The 23937-nt window shown below is 38.9% G+C and overlaps 1 protein-coding gene across 6 annotated transcripts; it reads right to left on the bottom strand.

The window, feature by feature from the left end:
* Positions 1-1748: 1748 nt before the first annotated feature.
* LOC109208102 (transcription initiation factor TFIID subunit 15b) lies at positions 1749-6137 on the bottom strand. Of its 6 annotated transcripts, none has more exons than XR_002065107.1 (8): positions 5786-6137; positions 5580-5691; positions 4197-4848; positions 3773-3923; positions 3612-3693; positions 2612-2810; positions 2453-2485; positions 1749-2364 (listed from the first exon to the last, which is right to left on the bottom strand). XR_002065107.1 is itself a non-coding variant. In XM_019371140.1 (6 exons), the coding sequence occupies exons 1-6, from the start codon at positions 6051-6053 to the stop codon at positions 2696-2698; spliced, it is 1380 nt and encodes a 459-aa protein (XP_019226685.1). In that variant the 5' UTR covers positions 6054-6137; the 3' UTR covers positions 2368-2695. The 6 variants fall into 6 exon arrangements, 1 of the variants encoding a protein (XP_019226685.1); XR_002065106.1 differs by having other exon boundaries at positions 2435-2485; XR_002065104.1 differs by having other exon boundaries at positions 2453-2810.
* Between the last annotated feature and the right edge of the window lie 17800 nt (positions 6138-23937).

The raw sequence follows: 23937 nt of genomic DNA on the forward strand, positions 1-23937 counted from the left end.
AAAATACCACCGGTAACAGTGTTAATTCCCGGTTGAAATTGATTTGACCCGGTACTAAGGTCATCCTGACTAGGTACACTTGTCCCCTCGGCCAAAGCTTTCATACGAAGATATTTAAATTTATCTTGAGGGTGTAGCAATATGTGTCTCCTCAAACTTCCCGTCCTCCCTACCCCCCCCCCTCCCCCCCAACCTCCAACATATTTAAAAGCTAACTCTTTGCCACAAGTTTTACACTTAGCCCTATTTTTTTCTCTTAGTTGAGTAAGAAATGGCCAAACAAGAGATGTTTCGCTCCGTTTAGAAGGTTGTCTAAAAAAAGTAGGGGTAGTAACATGAGGGTCATACGGGGCATCATTTGGATTATTATTAGTTAGGTTAACTTCAGCTGCAGGACTAGTGGGTGTATCGTCATCCGATTGCGTTTCGTCAAAATCTATTTCTTCATCATCATTTTCATCAATAGTTGGATTACCATAAAGAGCATTCATATATTAATGGTTTAATTGTTCACCACCTCCAACATTATGCAAATATTGACTTTCAGTAAATTATAATAAAGTATTATCACTATCAAGAATAGGAGCAGGTGTAGGACGGGTATGAGGTTTGGGTAGGGGAGCCCGGGGAATCGGAGGAGGAATAGATTGGCCACTAAATTGACCACTCTTAGATTTTTTCTTATTTTTACTAAATATTTTTTTTAACGAAAAATCCATCTTAATTAATCAAACAATGCAGAGTAAATAAAACAAACAAAATTGTAATATTAGAACTTAAGAGTTGGTACGAGTTTACCGAGTTGACGAACAACTTGTTGAAAATTAATTATCGTTGAAGACTTGAAGACTTCATTTCACCAACTTCACAATTTTTCACAAATTGCAACAATAAAGTAACCAATTATAGAAGAAAATTAGAAAAAGATCGAGAGAGATTGATGATTTGGTGAGAAAAATGAAAGAGCGAGGGGGTATTTATAGTTGAAAATAGAAAAAATATGTAATTATAAAAAAATTGGGGTTAAAACAAAGTTGGGGGAGTTAAATGACTATTTTGGCCGCCCAAACGACTACTTTTTAAATGCCTTAACGGGCAGATATTTTTTTTTAAAATTTGGAGCCGTTGGGCCCGTTTAGGACCGGTTGAACCGGCCCACTTCCCAGCTGGTCCCGGTCTCGCGGGCCTAATGCACAAGGCCGGCCCACTACCCAACCCACCTCCCCACGGTCCCGGTCATATCCGGTTAGAACCGTTTAGGCACACCGCCCATATGGGCTTGCGGTCTTGGGCCGGGCCCAATCCTAACCGGCCCACGTGCCACCCTTTGTTACGCACAATGCATACTTCATTCCTAATAACTTAAAGGGTGTATGATTCAACAAAAAAATACTCTTACTTGATGCAGAAAGAAAAGTACCATTTTAAAAATTGAATCCACACCAATGCGAGAAATTAGGCAGCATTGCGAGGAAAAACTATCTTCTCACAGGTATCTAAAAATTCCCTTCTTTTTTATTTGCATTTATAACCTAGACAGAAACGCAAGAAAGATTCTTAGTCGCAAACTTCCGAGATGTCTGTTGTCGAAAACGACAACAAAGCCTACTTTCCGTCGGTCCAGACTGGATTTTTTTTATTGCTTTCTTTAAGCAACAAAATGGCTTCTTCTTGCATCTTTTATTCTCTTTTTGGCAGCTTATTGTATGACAATTATTTAGTGCGAGCTAATGCAGTTGCAGAGAATCTAGGGCTAACCTCTTTCACAATCTAGATTCAAATCTTAAATTCCGATACATCTAATTTCCTCGACGGAAAAAAAAGGTCAAATGTAACCTTGGCCCACAGAAATAAATTACGACCTCCGTAGTACCACCATTTATCAAAAGGCCAAACAGCGAAAAACACTCTGGGAGCTTCTCCTCGTATGCAGTATAGACCATCACTTACTGCTTAAAGAATGAAACAACCGCTACGGCTTTCCATCGGACCGGGTCAATAAAATTGTCAAAATCTTCGGTGCGGCTAACTTCAGTTTTCAGATGAGCGTTCTCCCACCTGATCTCCCGTCCAATACAACAGCTCTAATATCCATTCCCGATAGGAACGTGATTATTACTAATTTGGCAACCGAATCTCAGTTGAAATATAAGAAGAGCAGAACTATGAGTTCATATGGAGGAAAAAAAATATTCTCGGTAAGCTGCCTACTTGAGAAGTCTATCCCAAACATTCTTCCACAGAAAAAAAAAAAAACTGGACTAGCAGGCACAAAAGCAAAAATAACAGCTCAAGTAGTTACGTGCCACATCATAGAGTCAGCGAATCATTATATCAGGCTTCATGCCAAGATGCAGCAATCACCTATAGAGAAGAAAACATCATTCAGCTAGAATTACCAGAGCATTTTGGTTTTCACAGTAGTACCACTCACCTGAATATTTTCACCTACCTTAGCAGCAATTTGCAGAATATCCAGTAGCCTCTATCAAAACATTCAACATATCAAAAAAACAGACTTCAAAACCCCATCCATTCCTACACCCCAAGAAGCAGAAAGAAAGGAGAAAAAGCATATATTGCTCAAAGTGCAAATGAGTGATCAACCTACCTAGTCACAGAGTATATCTTGAAATGGAACTAATAAAAACCCTCCCACCACAAATTTTTAGTACATAAGATGCTTGGCTGAAACTCAGTAAGGACGTGAACGGTTTCCACCATGAGACTGTCTATCCGGGCCAGAACCTCCACTGTCTCTGTAGTTATCCCTGCGGCCGCCGCCACCATAACCTCCTCGACCTCCACGTCTATCAATGGATAGAAAAAGGCTCAGCATAAGAGATACATCACCTCTCCCATTAGCACTTCAAAAAGTTCAGAATATAGAATACATCCCCAACCATCTCTATACAATTAACACAATTTTACTATATATTATTTTCTTTTTAGAAAGAAAAATGGAACTACATATTTTCCATTTGTAGTGTAAAAGAAAATAACATGCTTGAGGGAGGTAAAAATGCAGAGGGCATCAGCATGCGGTTTCAATTAGAAAAGGTGGATGAAAACGATTATAACACCAATACTATAAGCACAATGAAATAATTTGATACATAGAAGTTTACGGTTTTACTTCAATATGCACATAGTTGATCGAGATAAAGCATAAAACTTTGGTAGCAGTGAAGTCAGAAGATTAAGATAAAACTGGTTCACATGCACCCCCAAAAAGGGACGCGTTGTAGTAGGAATTAATGCAACGAGTTTTGACTGATCAGTTGTCATACTTTGGAACAAAAGCATGTTATCAAGTGAGAATTTCAGCCATGCAGCTACAGAATGAAATTGACACAGCAATGATAGTTAAATGTTAGATGCAAGAACCACAAGTCGACGACTCTGCTCATCTAATTAAGTAAAGAACCAAATACAGAGAATTGTGTCAAATAACCATATGTCGATAATCTAGTTACACACACTTGCTAATTCTGTATACATGCAACAACAGCATAACCAGGACATTTTACAAGTTAACATAAGCTATGAACGGTGGCAAACTGGATGCCATATGCAATAGAGAAAGAGTGCAACAATTAAAGAAGGCTTACCCAGAACCAAAAGCTGGAGCAGGCTTTGGTGCAGACTTTTCAGCCATCGCAACACTGATTTTGTACCCTCTGAAGTCATGATCTGATGATCAAAATTTATGGTCAGCATGTAATTATTTACTGCATACACTCAAATGAATAAATTGGGGTCTAGTTTTTACTATTGAAAAAGCCACCCGCAGAGTGCGCTGCAGAAGGGTCTTCATATGACAAAACAGCATCTCCTTTGTTTTTTCCCTGTTCGTCAGTGTATAACTTTATGCTCCAAGGCCATTGGTCTTTGTACCCTCGTTTTTGCTTGATTCTTGCCACCTACACATTTATGAGAGACCAATTAAGCGTTAACCCTGGTATTTATGCTAACACGGAGTCACAAAAGTAAACTACATAATCAGAATTCAAGGGCAATATCTCATTGGTCAGCAAAATCAAGCAGATCAGAATAATGGATATTGGGTTGTCTTTTTGTCTACCACAGTGAACACAGCAAGAAATCATGTGAAGTACAAGAAAAACTAGGTATATGCTACAATACGAAATGAATCTGATACTGAGAATCATAACCGAAAGAAATCTGCATATTACTTGTCCAATGCTCCCAAAAAGTTCTCTAAGTTCTTCAATGGTCACATCAGGAGGCAAATTTGAGATATATATTCTTGCGTTGTCACAGAAATCTCCACAGTTCTCATCACATTGCTTGACCTTTTCTGGAGCCTCAGCTGGGGAACTATCATAACCACCTGCATTCCGTTGACCACCGCCATATCCCCCATCATATCCTCCCGGTGGGCCACCCCTTCCACCCCCACGGGCATTAGCTGTTTTATCCCCACCATAGCCACCAGGGGCACCATATGAAGGGGGATAAGATGCAGGTCCACCAACATAACTCGTGGGCGGGGGGACGGCATCAGGGTTTCGACCATAGGTATTAGATGGTGGTGGATAGTTGCTATCAGCTGCCCCATAAGATGGAGGAGCATGTGGAGGACCTTGAGCATAACCACCACCATCTCTTCCCTGACTACCACCATAAGAACCTGTTCTACCACCTCCAGCATTTCTGTCATCATAGTTGTCGCCTCTTCCCCCTCGACTATTTCCATATCCCCCACCACTTCCACCTCTGTTATAACCGCTACCACCTCTGCTACCACGATCGTCAGAACCAGCAGGTGAAGGTGCACCACATTTGTTACATTCAACTCTTCTAGCAAAGTTCAAATTTCCACAGCTACACCCAGACATGCCAGAATTAATAACAATTGACAAGAAACAAGAACAAACACAATAACATATTTCAAATGAAATATTATGATATGAAACCCAAAATACATAACCTTGAAGCAACCACCGCACTGAACTAACAATTTGTTGAATTGACAAGATATACGCATCATTAGAATTATATAATAACGAAAGTAAAGAGAATCAAAACAAATTTTCCCAGTAACCTGCACAGGGAAGCACCAGTTATCTTGAGCAAAATTGCTGGACCATTCAGTTGCAGGATTTCATACAACAAGTAATGACATGAGAGAATACATAGTAACTCATATATTTCTAGTCGCATAATCTAGAAAAGACTCAGGTTATAACTTGAGAATACAACCATAACACATGTATATAAAAGAAATGGTGTTCAAGAAAAGGATCCAGATTCCTCACTGTGTTGTGGGCTTGGCAAAGCAAATACTTGGTATCTAAAATTGCTACTTCAATAACATGATTGTCCAGAAAGTAACTTCAGTTCTGCTCAAAAATATTGCACAAACAAAAGCCACCTCGCTCCATGTAATTTACTTAGTTCAGGGATAGAAGCAAATATAATCTTTTTTTTTTTGCTGGTATGGAATTAAACAAAGGTTTCACAAGGCCGGGGATTAGTTGTGAATTGAGGGGAGAAATTAGTAAAGATGAGTTAACATGACCTGAATATCCACGAGAAGGACGTGAGAATATTACCTAGGGTTAGGGCAACGCCAATCACCTTCCTTACCACCTCCTCCACCACGACCGCCGCCGCCGCCCCGACCTCCACGATCTCCTCCTCCTTGGTATCCACCGCCGCCACCTCCTAAAAATAGAGTCATCATATGAATTAAATTAAAACTCATTCAACACACAGATATAGTTCGCAAAGCATGATAATTTATTCAAATATAAGATACCTCGACTATGTGAACTACCACCGTATCCTCCTCCACCTCCTCTACCACCACCACCACCACCATCTCTACCACCTCCACCACCGTATGACCCTCCGCTGCCTCCGTAACCGCCACTTGCACCGCCATATCCTCCACCACCGGATCCATACCCGCCGCCTCCAGAACCACCGTAACCACCACCGCCTCCTCCGCCGCCGCTACCTCCGTAGCCTCCGCCACCAGACGGCGGAGCAGATCCGCCGCCTTCGTACCCGTACGTGCCGGCCATCGTTTACACTTAAGCTAGGGTTTCCGAATGAAAGAGGAAAAAGATAAAAGTGAGTTAAAGACTGGGCGATAAGTGGGAGTCAATGTTATATATGCCTTGTAGAAAGGAGATATTTTTCTTATGGATCTTTGTCCACGTCTCCAGCTGATCACTTTGATTGCTTTCCTTATTAATTTCTTTACACTTGTTTAAGTGGATTCACCAATTAACCAACTAATCAAAATTAGCAACAATACTCTACAGCTTTTTAAATGAGATAGAGGACTCCTTAATTAAGTTTCTTATATCTTCTATATTTTACACAATCGATTGAGCAAATAAATAGAATTGATAAGTATAACAATGTGCCTTTATTTTTTATTATTTTATACTGGTAGTTTTTAGATCAAATTGTGCGCGTCTCAGTTACTATACTGGTCCTCACTAATAACACTTTTTATTTCTATTGAAATTTAAACACTCCAAAATTTATATTTATTTTATTGATCACTAGATTACAATATGTCTTTAGTTTTAAAGATCCATGATTTGAAGAGACATATGGACATGGAAAACCACTAAATCACCACTTTTGGATTTCTTTTTTTATATACATACTATAATAGGAACTTATTTACTCGTTTTCTCTAAGTTTTGTAGTTTTTAGAAACAAACTTTCTTTTATAATTTTTTTTTATTCCCCTCCCCTTTGATCCCCTTTGTTTGACTTGAATCCACGACCTTGAGATTGTAGGTGAGGAGTGCTCAGGGGCAGATCCACATATATCTTTGTGGGTGCTGGAGAACCCATTGCTCTATTGGCGGTACAATATAGGGATTGGTCAATTATTTGTCAACTTCTTTTGGTAAGCACCCATTAACAGAGAAACTCCATGAGTGCTTTGGTTTTAGAGTTGGTAGAAAGTTCGGTTGAACTAAAATATTCTGAGAAATTTTTTTAATTCCTTAAAACTTATAAGACACCAATGAGAAAGTAAGTTAATAACTTCTGCGCATGGCACATTTCTCTCTCGGCGCATGATACTAACGTGCGCCTCCAATGGGGAAGAGAGCTCGTGTCCCATCTCAGAAGGCGATCATGGCAGCATCATCTTCGCAATACCGGCAAAGCCAGAAAGCAAACCCACGAATAATAGTAATTCAACCAATTGACAACCAAATAGACTCGCAAACCAATGGAACGGTAACACAAAAAATAGTAGAGGGGAAAAGTCAAAGCGTAAAAGCACAACAACAATGGAACTAAATCATGCAGAGCACAAATCGCAATGAGAAGAGCACACCAAGTAGTATGGACAGAAATCATGGGTTGATGAAGTCGAAGAGGAGGAAAATTCAGTACCTAGGGCTTCGATCTGGGACAATTTCGATATCTCGAAAATCCCAAATTTAGAGCTCAAAATGGAGTATGTGGTGTCGCGCCCCTTTCTCGCGAAAGCGGGCTTCGACATGTGACAACTCTTTTAAAGGAGGAGGGTATTAAAAGAGAAGAGTTGTCACCTAACGATTTTTAAGGTGCGTTAGGGCACCTTATGCAAATAACTATGTTTGATTAGCCAATGTCACCAAAGATCGGGTAAGGGCTCAAATTACCTCAAAGAGAAGGTGTTAGGCACTCTTCGAGGTCCACAACTGTGGGTCCCGGCCGAACTTAAACTATGTGGATTATGTAACAAGGAAATAAAAGTCGAAGAGTTTTATTATAACACATAGGAATTGGTACAAATCTTAATGACTATAACAACATTAGTTTATATTAAACGAATAACAAGTATATAAAAGGAAAAAGGGGGTCCTAAGTTTTTTAGCATAAAGGATCACCCCGTGCAACATAAATAATACTTCGCGACTCCTTTAAGATAGGGGTTGCTCATATTATTTAGCGGGCACAAACTATCATCTCCTGCTACCCAATTACTATGTTAAAGTTGTTTACTTAAAGGCGCTCTAATTCAATTCTAAATCGTACCCTATACGTGCACTACATGTCCCATGCCTATGGTCCAGGAGGCTTTGGACCTCTATTTGGGTGGTTCCAGACTTACTTAGGATGCTCAAAAAATGATAAAACTAGGCGACATTCAAAATAAATAGGACTTCATGTAAAGACAATTAAAGGCCCAAGTTAGCCTCCACACACAAACAACGAGTGCACGCGATCAGATTAGGCAGCATACTGTATTAGAGACGTTAAGTCCTATTAGAAACATGTAAAACATTTACTTAAACTAGCATACTTTTGATAGTATGCATGTAGTAGACAAGTTGAGTGGAGTGTGTGATTCCCTATAGGCATGATTTCTACTAGTGTATAAATCACATCGAACAAAATAGCAAGCAGAGCAAGTAAATCCTATAGGCATGCTTTCTACCCATTTGTGTGAGAATCAGAATACCCTACCCCTTTTACTAATTTCCCCCATCTGTTCAGTTTACAAATTATTACATACCTAGAATTAACGAATACAAGTGCGGAATTTACATATTAAAAGATTACACGCCCGGTGTACATAGCAGGCCTAAAAGACTATAACCCAGTGAAGCTTGGGTCTTCAGCATGCTCTTTCCTTATACGTACAGCAAACTCAGATCCAAATACACCCCAAGCCTCAGAGTATATCAATTGCTCAACTAAAACTCACACAAGGATCCACACTAGGCCCAAAGGGAAGACCTTCTTACCCAACAACCGCAGATGACCAACTTAACCATACAAATTAACAAACTACACATGAAAACTAATTAAACAGCTCTGAAGCCTACTAACAACAGTTCTTGCTAGGATATAGATACAGAATCATAAACATGTTGACAGGACTCACATAAGGCATGTTAGAACTTGCATTTTAGAAACAAAAGGGGCTTTGAACATGAAAAATATGAGAACCAATAGAGCTCTTTAGCATGGTGAGTTTGACATAGAAAACTAACAACATAGGTTCATGATTGAGTAATTATTCAACAGAAGAGAGGTTGTAGCATGCTGAACACTTAGAAGATTGAGAAAGGCAAGTTTACAGGACAAACACGCACATACTAATTCCCAGCAATCAAGACATTAACCAACATGGGTCAGAGATAGATTTTAAACAAGTGAGTCTTATTTTAAGCAGTTATTGTCAGAGAGATATGTAGTTCCATATTAAAGTGACCACAGGCAACATGGCAACACTAATAGCAATGGCCTACTAGAAACCTCAGTGGTGTCCTAATCCATGAGATCATGCGGCACTTAAAAGGGAATGGGACAAGCAAGCATAACCATTTGCACCTAATTGCATAAACCAAACATGTAACAAAGCTTGAATAGAAATATGCTTCAGCTAATCAATACAGCCTCAAAGGTCTATATTATTGGACAAGAAGAACTTCATAAAGTCTAGAATACTAACATAGAAGTGCAGGACATAGTAGAGAACACACATTAGTCTAAAAACAAACTAAGAAAAGCTGAAATCCATCCTAATGATGAGAGTATCGCACATGTGCTGAAAACTAATAAATACAACTAACAAAGAACATGAAATTGCAAGGGGTTATAGAACAAATATCATGGCAGTACAATATCAGGGATTCATAAATAACAAAGAAGCTGAATCATGCTTACAGAATTTAAACATCATTAACACCTAGAACACATATAGATAAAGAGAAAGAAAATAGTTAACATTGCAAGAGTTAAGTAAACTAACCAGTAGCGAAATTAAATGGGCAAAGAATAAGCAGTCTAGAATACTGGTAGCAAGAACCCCAAATCCACGATGCTTCAGAGTTCACAAGAGCCTCGAAAGCGCTCCGAGCAGTGCTTGCACCGGAAGAGGTTGATAATATTATGGCCTTGGCTTTCAACCGGCCAAAGACCCAAGTGTTTCAGAGGAAGTGAACGAGTAAGGGAAAATATAGTGAGTGCAATAGCAGTGAAAGTTCGGTCCTGGAGGGAAAATTGGGGAGGGGTTTATATAGCAGTAGATTTAAACGAACAAACAAGGAAAATCATCGGTCAAACACAAGAAAGGAAAGAATATCACATGCAATCGAAAATCAATAAGGAAAAAGGAAAATCTCAAACCCTAGTTGGGTCCAACGGCCTTGAATCGAACCAATAATGCAAGAATCGTTCATTATAGCGTGTATATAGATGAAAGATCGTCCAGATCTTCACAAAATCAAGGTAAATCGATCCCCTTTTTGAGAAGTAGTTCTTGCCAAAAATAGAGCAAGAACTAAGTAACACCATAGACACGTGTATAATAGCAGAGTATCATAAAATAGGTAAGTAAATTTTGGATTGATTTCATGTTTGGGTTGGAATCGGAGAAGATTGGGGATATGGCGGCTAGGGTTTTCTAGAAGCGGGTGGAGAGATGAGAGAATACAGAGGCGGCTGGGCAGGGGAAATGGGTCTTTAGGATTTGGGTTGTGGGATATAAGAGGGAATATGATTTTATTATGGGCCGTTGATCATCTGAGATCAATGGCCAGGATTGAAGGAAGATGGGGCGGGTTAGGAGAACGGGTCATCTGGTTTGGGCTGGGGTGGATTGGGCTAAGATTTGGGGTAGATTGGGCTGTTGATTTTAGTCCTAAATTAGCCTTGAATTGGCTATAAATTAAATAGTGCAAAATTATTTTAAAAAATAATTTATAAAAGAGTTTAATAAATAATAAAAATATCATTTATGTAGTAAAATAATTTAGAATACTAGCTTGACATTAAAATATAAAAATACCTTTTAGCCCAAATAATGCAATAAATGTAATTGTGCATAGAATATAGGCTAGTGTTGCAAAAATACAAACATAATTATGTGAAATGAAGTAAAATATTATGAAACGCATATATGGATGAAAAATAATAAATTTGGATGATTACGTCATAATAAATAATTTAAATGGATAATTAATAAGTATTTGAGTAATTTAAATGCAAGAAAATTATTTTAAAGCTCTAAACATTGCGGAGAATTATGAAAAATACATGTATAATTGTTGTAAATTAAATAATAATGCAAAATGACATTTTAAAAATATATATACTATTTGAAAAAACATGAGGGCAAAATTGGGTATCAACATGTGGCTCCTAAAATACATGTTGAGTCTCCTATTATAGAACTTGAAGTAGAGGATATTTAATCTGAAGTAGAATACTGTAGCAATGCTGTTGTATGTTATGTTTAGGGTGCTTACCCTCCGATTGCAGTGATTAAAGGGTTCATCCAAAGGCTTTAGGCAAAACATGGATTGAACAAAATTGTTATGTTAAAAAATGGAATAATTCTAGTAAGATTTGATAGTGAAATGGGAAAAAATGAAGTAGTACAAGGTGGCATATACCATTTCGACAACAAGTCGTTCATTGTGAAAGATTGGAGTCCGAATATGGAATTCACTCGTGAAGAGCTGCACATTGTGCCAATTTGGGTCAAATTTCCACGATTGAATTTCAAATATTGGAGTGCAAAGGGATTGAGTAAAATTGGCAGCTTAGTGGGAAAACCTCTCATGGTCGACCATAACACTGAGCAAAAGATTGGGCTGAGTTTTGCTAGATTGCTGGTAGAAGTGAATACGGATGTTGCTCTTCCTGAAGTGGTGATGTTCAGGAATGAAAAGGGTAATATTGTTAAACAAAAAGTCTCTTATGATTGGAAACCCATTTTGTGTAAGTTTTGCAACAAGTATGGGCATTCTGAAGAGGTGTGTAGGAAGAAGAATCCTCCAAAACCTGTCCAAAATGAGAAAGGAGAAACAATGTGAGAAGGAACAGGCAGCAATCTCAAAAAATCCAGAAAAATAGCCTTCAAATCCAATAGTTGACAGAGATTTAGATGTGGGGAGAGGAGCTACTGGTCCAAAGATGCAATAAAAAGAAAGTAGTAGTAATGGAGGGTGGATTACCTTTGAAAACAGGAAAAAAATTAGCAAGTCAAGGAACAACAAATTGTGAAACGGAACTCATTTCAAGTACTGAACAAGACTAGTATCACTGAACTTGGTAATTACTTATCTGGAGAAAATATGGGAGCCTCAACCATTCCTCACTCAGGGAATGGTTAATTGCGTAGCACGGAATGTCAGGGGCCTAAATGCCCCTAATAAGCAGAGGGAGATGAAGCTCCTCTGCAATGAAGTAAGAGCAGGACTAATAAATCTGCTAGAAACACTGAAACAGTATAAGGTTAAAAAAATAATTAAAAAGCAGTTTAATGGCTGGAGCCTGGAAATATACCGCTAATCTGAACTCTCATTACAATGGTAGGATTGTAGTGGTCGGGAGACCTGACTTCTATAGAGTAACACCTTTGAGTATGAATGCACCGGTTCTGTCCTGTGAGGTGTATTATATCCCTCTACAGGTTACATTTAGAGTATCCTTTGTGTATGCCATTAACACTAAGGAGGAAAGGAGAGGTCTGTGGGAGTATCTAGAAGAACATGTAGCAAGCTGCTAAAGGCCATAGTTGGTTATAGGTGATTTCAATTCTATTTTAAACATGGAGGATAGAATAGGAGGAAATCCTGTCTCATGGGCTGAAGTAGTGGAGTTTAATAATTGTGTAGAAGTATGTGGATTGATTGAACTACCTAATCAAGGGTGCAGATATTCATGGAATGATAGACATAGTGATCAAAAAATATACTCTAAGATAGATTGGGCATTCATTAACAATGATTGGCTTGATTCAATGCCTGATTGTAAAGCTATGTTTCTTCCTGAAGGCATAAGTGACCATTGTCCAGTGAAGGTTGTGCTAAAAATGAGAGACATAGAGGCAGGAAATCTTTTATGTTTTGCGATGTATGGACTCAACATCTACAATACTTGGAGCAAGTTGAGAGGGGTTGGAATATAGAGATTGATGCTGTAAAATATTAAGAGTGGTTAGAAAATTGAAGTTATTAAAGAAAACTCTAAAAGGCTTAAACAAGAACTTCTTCAAGAATATTGAGTATGAAGAAAAGGAGGATAGGGAAGCTTTATTGAAAGTTTAGAAGCAGTTATAGCTTAGACTAACATATCCAAACTTGCAACAAGAAGAACATCAAAAATATCGAAAGTTCAGGCATTCATCTTACTTAGATGAGGTCTACTTGCAACAAAAAAGTAAGGCTACATGACAACACTAGATACTTCTATTCAGTCATTAAACATAAGAGACTCCAACAGGCAATTACTCAATTGAAAGTGATCAGGATATCTGGCAGACAGATCCAGATAATATAGCTCAACTATTTGTCACTTATTATGAAGAAATGATGGAAAAGAAAGCAAGCAGTAGAGCCAAAGCAGCTGAAGCATTTATAAAGAATGGTCATGTTCACAATTGAACAACAGGTAGACCTAATGAAACCTTTTGAAAGGAAGGAGGTGAAAGTTGCTATGTTCCAAATTGACAGTAATAAGAGCCCATGCCCTGATGGTTATGGTAGTGGCTTCTTTAAGTCAGTCTGGCCTATTATAGGGGAAGAGATTATAGATGCAGTTCTGGAGTTCTTCAATAATGGAAAGTTGCTGAAACAGTTGAATGCTACTAATACTGCTTTGATTCATGCAAGCCAATTCAGGCCTATATCCTGTTGCAATGTATTGTACAAGTGCATCTCAAAGTTGTTATGTAGCAGACTGAAAGTGGCAATTCAACTTTTGGTAACAGATAACCAATTTGCCTTTGTACCTGGCAGATCTATGCTCCACAATGTGCTTATATGTCATGACATACTGAGGCACTATAAGAGGAAGACTACTCCTAGGTTCCCTATGAAGATAGACCTGAGGAAAGATTATGACATGATAAATTGGGAATTCTTAGAGGAGGTTCCGATTGGTTATGGCTTTCCAATCAAGTTCACATAGTTGATTATGGAATGTGTAACTTATACCAAGTTCTCAATTAATGTAAATGGTGAAAGTCATGGTTTCTTTGAGGAAAAAGGGAATCTTAGACAAGGTGATCCAATATCATCCTTATTATTTGTTCTTGTGATGGAATTTGTCCAGAACATTGGGTTGTATGAGCGCCCTCCCAGATTTCAAATTCCATCCTTTGTGCAAGCACTTGAAGTTGACACATCTAGTTTTTGCTGATGACCTCATGGTGTTCTTCAAGGGTGAAAGAGGTTCAGAGGATAGAGTCCTAGAGGTTTTAGCACATTTTAGTAGTGTATCAGGTTTGGTGGCTAATATGGACAAATTTAGCTTGTTTATGGCAGGCATTGATGATCATACGAAGGAAGTTCTCCTAAGCAACACCGGTTTCTCCCTATGGACTTTTCCTATAAGGTACCTAGGTTTACCACTGTCACCTAAGAAGTGGAGCAAGTTGGACTGCTATCAACTTGTTGAGAAGATAACAAATAAAATCAAAGTCAGTTATGCTAAGCAACTATCATATGAAGAGATGCTTCAGGTGGTTAATGCAGTGTTATTCTCAATTCATAGCTTCTGGGGCAATCTTTGTTTTACCTCAGAGCATAATGAAGGAGGTTGACAAGAAGTGTAGAGAGTACTTGTGGGGTGGCTCAGAGGAGAAGAAGACGCTTTCCCTAGTAGCGTGGGAGAAAGTATTCCTGCCTAAGAAGTTTGGTGGTCTCAACATTAAAAGTTGTAGGGAATGGAATAAAGTTTCTGTTGGAAAATTACTGTGGCAGCTTGTTATGAAAAAGGAGTCCTTATGGGTTAAATGAATCCATAGGGTTTATATGAAGACTAATGTTAATATTTGGACTCATCATATTCCACAAGATTGTAGTTGTTATTGGAAAAACCAAATTCTCTTAAGGAAGAGATGAGGAACTGGTACTAGGGAGACACCTATAAGCTGAGTGTCGATGGGGATTAATCAGTCACAATGAGTTACTTGGCCATTAAAGGTCCTCACAGGAGATGGCCAACAACTGATCTTCACTAGAATGCAATAGCTGAACCAAAGCACAACATCCTCATGTGGTTAGCAACTCAAGGAAGATTGTTCACTAAGGATAGACTGAATTCTTTGCATATTCGGGTGGAGGATGATAGATGTGTGCTATGTAATGATCAGGTAGTGGAAACAAACCAACATTTGTTTGTAGAGTATCCTTCGTCCAAAGTGGTTCGAGAGGAACTAATGCACTAGGCAGGAATTCAAATGCAACTGAGAGATACAAAAGGTTTTGTACATAATTAAAAGGAAGAAGTGGCAGCTGGTTCGGAAGGAAGTTGCTGCTGCATTATGGGCAGCAATAGTATATCATATTTGGAAGGCCAGAAACTGGAAAATATTCAAGAATACAATTGTAAATATGGAGAGTATAGTAATACAGATTAAGAAAGAGCTAATAAATATGATTGATTTGTTTAGACATACTAAGAAAGGGCAGAGATGTAGTGTATTGATGCAGAGGTTGATGTGTAATTAGTGATCTCTAAGGCCTGATCCGAAACTCTCCAGATAAGGGGTTTTGGGGTCGAGGTGCTTTCTAGGTATACTCTTATTGTTTGTTATCAATGGTAATTCACAGTGTTACCAAAATAAAATATTCCGAAACCGAATCTAACATACATTTATTTTCATTTCAACTCATGCCTTTTCTTCTCTACCTTTGATTTTGCATCATTATCTTTCTTTTTCTTCGTCTAAGAATTGCTTTCCTTTTTATTCTCATTTCTATTTTTACTTTCTTTTACATTTTCCTTTTAGTGTATTCTCTTTCTAATTTTACTATCTTTTCCATTTCCTGGACCTGCTATGTTCCTATATTTCTTTATTTCTCAATTTGCTCTTCCTTTTTTTTACTTCTTTTCTTCCTCTAGTTGGTTTCAACTATTTGACTTTTTCCTCCAAAATAATTCTCCTTTATCTTTTCATTTTCTCAATATAATCTTTGTGACTAAAGTCAATTTGATATAGTTTAAATTAACTTTGAAATTTTTATTTTCATTAATTTGTGTTAAAATGTTAAACTTTTCACTTCATATCAACCTAGACCAATGTTACGCTGAAGTTGAAGTTTGATATTTAGAGTAACTAATAATGTTATTATTCATTATTTTCAAAGTATGAAAATACCGAATACAAATGTGAATATACTTTTGATGATAATATTATATATGTACTTGTTCAAATATTTTACCATCAAGTTTCAAATGGTTGTACAATTATAAGTCTCTGTTATAGGTAAATGAGCACCCACGACTTTGAAATTTCGGATCCGCCACTAGGGTGCTGACCATCTGAATTAACCCCTCTTGTCACTTTCTTTTATAATTTATATACAATTAGGGAAAAGAAGCCCATATGCTTGAATCCAAAAGCGACAAACTTTACTTTGTTGGTGCTGCTCCAAAAGATTGCTTTGTGCTTCTTTACTTCTTCATCCTCCCCTCCTACTTGTTAATTTTTTCCATACAAAACCAGATGAATTTGTGTTTCCTTAGTAATAGCAAGATTAAATTATAGAAACCCGGATGTTCTTCTTCTTCCTTTAACCTAGGACTGAAATCATGCAAAATCTGTTGGAAAAAATCTTCACCAAATTGGCCAGGAGTGTAGATATAAGCTCCTTAAAGTATTTTCAATTGTTTGTGACAACACCAAATCAAAATCCAATCCAATCTCGACAATTCAATTTTTGAACTCGAAGCTTTGTAACATTGTTATTGGAATAAAGCTCTTCTTCAAGTTTTGCCACTCCGAATGAATGGGTAAACACAAAAAGGACTTGGGAATATCAAAATTACTAATTTTTGCAATAGCTCTGGTACCGATCAACAACTAAAACAGACAATTTACATTGAAAAATCGTTATTGCATATAGTTTACGTACCTTGCATACAATTATATATTGTATGTACATTGTATATCGTTTATATTTATCCATAAAACAGTACAAACAAATTTATACATGGTTTATAGACAAGCGAATCGATTTGATCCCAAAATGATAAATAAATTAAATAAAAATACAAGACTTAGCGTTGAAATCGAGATAAGATAGCATATAGCTTGGTTCGTGAGTAGAGTTTTCGTGGGCAAAAGTAATATTAATAAACAAGAAATAAAGTGTTATTGAGCTTAGAATAATGTGTAGCATAAGTTTGTCAGAAAATTCGTGTTCTTACAATGGTTGTTGAAATCACTATTTATAGCTGCACCTAAGAAACAAGGTCCTATGATCAAGCCCCTCTTAAATGATAATTATAGATGTAACTCCCCGTACATTCGGACTAGGTGTGGATATGTTAAATGGGTATTAATTTGATCTTTTAGACATATGAAGTCCTAGCGGGATGAGTATGGGTGAAAATAGTTATTTTAGAATCAAGACGAAGAGTGAGGTGTACAAGATTCGATAAAATCTACTAAGTTTACAAAAGGTCAGTCTTGCGGCAGAATTTAGTGAAAATGTGTAAGGTGTTTGGGAAAACTCAAAACATGAAAGTTGTAGGCCTTTGAAATAGATTTCTAACGATATATTGTGGATCCCAAATGGATCTCTGTGCAAAATGTTATGTGCATTTTACAGAACAGTGCGCAATATGCGCGCCCAGTGCGCGGTTGCGCACTTGTGGCAGTGTTACTGCCATTTTGCACGGTCAGGTGCGCTGTCAGCCTTCAGGTGCGCGGGGGCGCACTTGGGGGGTCATTTTAAAGCCCACTGCATCCCCCACACCCCCAAAATGCAAAAACTTGCTCTAGAAAGGGGAGCTCTCAAAAACCTAATTCCTTAAGGGTCCCTCCACCATCCAAGTTAATTCAGTTTTCCAACATCTTATTAACATGGGTAATCCCTCCGTATCATTAGATATTCGATTGGGACATCATTGTTGAGAGAAGGAACCCTAGAACTCGAATTCAAGGGGATTGAGCTTCAAAAAGGTAATGTATTCACCCTCTAATTGATTCTAGCATTGGATTAATGATTATCGACTCTAGTCCATGTGATATGAGTTGATGGGTTTGATAGAAAAGCATGAACGGTTATAGGTTTGGGTTGTTGATTGTTGATTATTGGTTAAGGTTATTGTTTACCTTATGGATGATAAAGAATGGTATTGATTATAGCAATTTGAGGTTTCAGAATTTATCTAGGAGCAAGAGAATGGGCTTTCGGGTGAAGAAACACCATTACTGAGGGCTATGAAGCTTTATACTCACCAAGTGTTTGATAAAATGGCTAAGGGACCAAAACACGAGTATTATTGCTAATATGGAATCCTTTTGACTTGTATTGATATAGATTAAACTTGAAAGGGTTGGCGAATGTTGTATTACGCTCAAGAGCAGGAAGTTAAGGTATGTGAGGCTAACACTCTATGTTTGGGAATGTTAATGATTCTCCCTACAGTACGTTTCTTTTACGACGTTACTAATTGCTTAAGAAATATAGTTAAGCCTAGTTCCTTGAATAGTTGCAGAACTTCTATTCTCTAGCTTCGTAACTCGTTCATGACTTTCATTCTGAACTTTGTGAAATCATTGCGTAATCAATATAGACTTGGGTTTGATGCCACATGAGTCTCAATCAAGATTACTCGGCATGTCATAAATAGTTGAAGTTTCAGTTTTCATAATCAGTTCATGAATACATGTCTTAGTTAATTCTATTCAGCATTCGAGTATCATGTAACTCAATATGATTCAGTATTTCAGTACCATGTATTGCAGTATGATTCTCAATTACTGATTTTAAATCCCTGAATATTGAACCCCTGTGTTCGGGCCTGAGGCTGCAGTTTATGCTTTATGCATCTTTGGGCCTGAGGCCGCAGTTTATTCCCTATGCATCTTTGGGCCTGAGGCCACAGTTATGTATACGTATACTTGGTCCCGTGTAACGACCCGACCGGTCGTTTTGAGCTCTAGCGCGTCGCTCAGCAGTTTGGGGCCATGAGTAGCTACTTCAGGTATGTCTTTGTGCTCGTTCGAGGACGAATGAATGTTTAAGTGTGGGAGGATGTAACGACCCGGCCGGTCGTTTTTGGAATTTACGCCCCGATCCCCTATTAGCTGCTTCCCCTAAGTTTATTTCTGCTATTTTGATTTGCCGGGATGTTCGGTTTTGAGTTTCGGAGAGTTTTGGGACACTTAGTCTGTAAATGAGAGCTTAAGTGTTGGAAAATCGATCGTAGTCGGAACAGTGTGAAGATGACCTCGGAATGGAAATCTGATGGTTCCCTTAGCTCCTTTAGGTGATTTCGGGTTTAGGGGCATGGTCGGATTGTGTTTTGGAGGTCCGTAGCTAATTTAGGCTTGAAATGCCGAAAGTTGAATTTTGGAAGTTTCCAGTTCGATAGCGAGATTTTGATCCAAGGGCCGGAATAAAATTCCGGAAGTTGGAGTAGCCCCGGAGTGTTGAATGTGACGTGTGTGCAAAATTTTAGGTCATTCGGACGAGGTTTGATAGACTTTTTGAACGAAAGCGTATTTTTAGAGTATTTGAAATTCTTAGGCTTGAATTCGATGAAAAATAGGTGTGTTGATGTTGTTTGAAGTATTTTGAAGATTGGTACAAGTTTGAATGATGTTTTAGGATTGGTTGGCATGTTTGGTTGAGGTCCCGAGGGCCTCGGGTGTGTTTCGGGAGGTTAACGGATCAATTCGGACTTAAAGAAAGCTGCTGAAATTTCAGCTTCTGCAATTTTCGCTTTTGCGGTGAACAGTACCGCACCTGCGGTGAATAGTAACCGCACCTGCGGTGAACAGTGACTGCATCTGCGGTGAACAGTAACCGCATCTGCAATGAACAGTACCGCACCTGTGGTGAACAGTAACTGCAGATGCAAAAATTGCTGGACAGACTATTTCAAGTTCTGAAAATGGGACTTCGTCCCATTTTCCATTTTTGGCGATTTGGAGCTCGGTTGAGGGGATTTTTCGAGAGATTTTCAGAGGGAACAACAGGGTAAGTGTTCTTAACTTAATTTTGGTTAGATTACTCGAATCTATTACTAGTTTTGGCATTTAATCCGTGAATTTTGTTGGAAAAGTTTAGAAAACCCTCTCGGATAGAATCACGGATTTGAGTGTCGAAATGTTATGGGATTTGGACAACTTTGGTATGGTTAGACTCGTAAGAGTGCGAGGTTTCTGGAAATATAAATTTTACCCGATTCCGAGACGTGGGCCCCGAGGGGCATTTTGGTCATCTTACATAATTTCGCATATTAGCTTAGAACTTAACCGTAGATTCAGCTTCTAAGAAGTATTATTTACATTATGAAATGGAATTGAATAGATTTGGGCCATTTGGAGTCGGATACTCGTGGCAAGAGCGTGGTTTCTAGTTGATTTGAGCCGGTTCGAGGTAAGTGGCTTGTCTAACCTTGTGTGGGGGACCTCCCCCTTAGGATATGATGTTTGATAATTGAAATGCCTTGTACGTGAGGTGACGAGTGCGTACTTGAGCTAATTGTTGAAAATCCCAGTTTTATTTTTAGTATTTAAGCTGAGTTCCTTTCCTTCATGTTTATTCTATTGCGACTTTAGCCTGTTGTTAGTTTAGAAAAGCATGTTTAGTTGACTTAATTGCCTTTTTGCTTAAACTGTTTTAATTGCATTACGTGATGCATGCTAGACTAGGATTAACTGTTTACTTGATACGTATTTAGCATTTAATTGAGTATCCTCGTGTTGCTTCTGTGTGTTTAATTTTGGGACTACGGGACAGCACCCCGGGAGATCCCCTGTACGTATTTATGATTTGGACTGAGGTGCGGGATACCAAGAGATCCCTGGCACGTATATTGAGGATACCAAGAGATCCTCGGGATACTAAGAGATCCCTGGCATATATTGAGGATACCAAGAGATTCCTAGTGTGTATATATATTGAGGATACCAAGAGATCCTCAGGATACCAAGAGATCCCCGAGATATATTGAGGGTACCAAGAGATCCTCGGGATACCAAGAGATCCCTAGTGTATATGTATTGAGGATACCAAGAGATCCTCGGGATACCAAGAGATCCCTGATTATTATCCCTGTTGTGAGTGGTGTTACCTGGTGATTTGTCTTTATATTCTGTTTCCGTTATTGTACTTTATTATCCTGTATAGACTCTTGCTGTAGATTCTCAATTGCACTGCTTATCTTATCCTGTCACTTTAATATTTATTTAATCTCAGTAGGGTCTTGACCTTCCCCGTCACTACCCAACCGAGGTTAGGCTTGGCATTTACTGAGTACCGCTGTGGTGTACTCATGCCCCTTCTGCACATGTTTTTCATGTGCATCTCCAGGTACTTTCGCTCAGTCTTATCATCCTTGAGGCGAGGCGCTTCTGTAGAGACTTCAAGGTATATCTGCCGCGTCCGCAGACCGTGGAGTCTTTTTCTATTCTTGCTGTTTAGTATTAGCCATTCTGTATTTTCAGTTCTTGATTAGACATTCTGGAGTTAGAGCTGTGTAGTACTTCTTAGCTTGTGATTCATGGGTTTCCGGGTCTTGGATTTATGTGTTGGTTTTTAGCGTTAAACATGGTGTTTGCCGAGCAGCACATTTACACACTGGTTATTTCTTATTTCTGTTTTAAATTATTTTACTTCCGCAAATTTTTGGTTTCTTTTCCGCAATTTAGGCTTACCTAGTCGTAGAGACTAGGTGCCGTCATGATGGTTCACGGAGGGCGAACCGGGGTCGTGACGAGTTGGTATCAGAGCTCTAGGTTCATAGGAGTCATGGATCACAAGTCGGTTTATTAGAGTCTCGCTGATCGGTACGGAGACGTCTGTACTTATCTACGAGAGGCTATGTAACTGTTAGGAAAATTCCACTTTTTGATTTCCTCATCGTGCGACTTGATTCCTTGAGGCTTATGCCTTTGTTTCCTTCCTACTCAATCTTACGCGACGCGAACCGCTGTTATAAATCGAGAATTGAAGAATTGTAATGGTACTACAGATGTGGTGCGAGATGTTTCTCCTGGTATAGTTGGGTGAGCTATTGTCGTCATCTTGCGGAAGGATTTTTCTATCGTTTCGGCTCGATAGTTGTGCTCCTAAGAGCTTGGAGGCTATGCACAGGTTGCTATGATGCTCGCGATTGGTTATCGCACAGTATTGACTTGATGTTAGGAGGCTTGCCTATGTGTTGGGGCGGTGAATGAGTTGAAAGGAAACCTACTTAGTGCACGATTCAGAGATATGATATTTCACTTCCGGCGAAGGAAAAGCAATTGGCCTATGAATGTCCAGATTTGGGGTGATGGAGTAACGAGACTTGGTAAATTCGAGCGTGGTGAAATTTTTATCTGCGATGTAGTGTCGTCGTCCTCGATTGTATGTGTTAAGTTCTTCTGCAATTTGCCCTTGGGGTAGGATATTGTGAAATAATATTGGAGAAAAAACTGTTGGATATCGTGGGGTGCGGTGGTTCAAGATTGAATCGGTGTTTCTAATTTCAACGGCTCGAGAAAGATGATCTCCAGAAAGGTTTAAAGTTAGTAGCGAATTGTGGGTTCAAGTGCTACGAAGATAGATTTTATTAAGGCAACAACTGAGCAGCGAAGGATGAGGAAAGACATGTGGGGAGTGTCAGGCGGTGGTTAAAATTTCTAGAAGGCCAGATATAAGAAGCAAAGGTCGAGTGGTCGATTAGAGGGGTGAGTTCCGCCAAAGTCGGAGAGTGGCAGATTTGCATATGGGCTTTATGCTAGGATGACTACGCACCTTAAGGAGAGTTTGGAACGACTTGGGAATTTTAGTGATTGATGATTGGGGTCTACGGATCTAATTTGAAGTATGGGCTATTATGCGGCAGGAGATTTGATATAACGGAAAGGAGCTACTTGAAATAAAGAAGGATACAACGTAACTTTGAATTGGAAGGATGTTTCCGCACATTTAATTGATGTCCACGAGGGGTGAATGGAGTTGTGCAGCTAGAGAGTGAGCTTGGATTCAGGATTTATGCCTTGTATAGAGGCGGATTTCAAGGGAAGTGATTCTGCCGGATGCTTCGTCGAGAGGGTATTTATGTGCTAGAAGATTCATGGAGTTGATTATATTCGGGGCCAAGTTAGAGCGGGTGGCTCTCAACAACGGTCCTAGTGGATTCAAATGGGCAAGCGTGGTGCCTAATGATTTCGAGCCTATAGGTACGGTTAAGAATCAAGCGTTCTAGCAGCTTATGAGAAGAGGCACAGAATGTTCTACGATGTTTTGACTCGTAGTGTAGCATTTGGGAGGTATGAAATGGTTCGTGGGATTTGAGATAGCATGGTCTCGTGATTCAAGGTCACTCGGGATGAGTGCGGATGGAGTGTGTTATATGTTGAATGGAGTTATTATTATTTCTAAGGCAATCAAGAATTAATTTGGAAAAAGATAGATTGGTTAGTCATAGTGTAATTGGTATATTGGTGGTAGTGATCATTTCCTTCAACGTGATCAAGTTATGCAAGTGATTTGTGACGGCACGTGTGAGGCTTGATGACCGCCGTAATTGATGTTATTCAGAAGTATTCCACTGTTATGGCCTGTCATGTGTAGGCAGATCCCGGAAGGGCTATGGTGGCTTAGACCACTACTTAGAGATTTGCATATTCTACGGTTATGAGAATTCACCTGTGTGTTGCTATGGTTCTCCTGAAGTGAGTTAAGTGAAAAGTTTTATATGATGAAGTGTTAATCTATCAGTGGTTACGGAGTTATGATGAAAAATCGTGTTCTATTGTATATTGGCATGTTGGTGCAGTGTGTGGTATGGAATTTAAAGTGAGGATCAAGGTTGTAGTTCAGTGTTGACAAGGATGTCGCAAGCTCGGATGAGCAGTGAAGGAGTTTCGATGTTTAAAGTAAGTGGGTATCGTCTTCAGCGTTACCTGAGATCGGTGTTTTGTGGAAAAAAAAGAGGCCTTGCATCCTGGTTATGGATTCTTGAACGCTTTCTCAGCGTTAG

Source organism: Nicotiana attenuata, unplaced genomic scaffold (genome assembly GCF_001879085.1).
Source record: "Nicotiana attenuata strain UT unplaced genomic scaffold, NIATTr2, whole genome shotgun sequence".
In the NCBI taxonomy this organism is placed as follows: Eukaryota; Viridiplantae; Streptophyta; class Magnoliopsida; order Solanales; family Solanaceae; genus Nicotiana; species Nicotiana attenuata.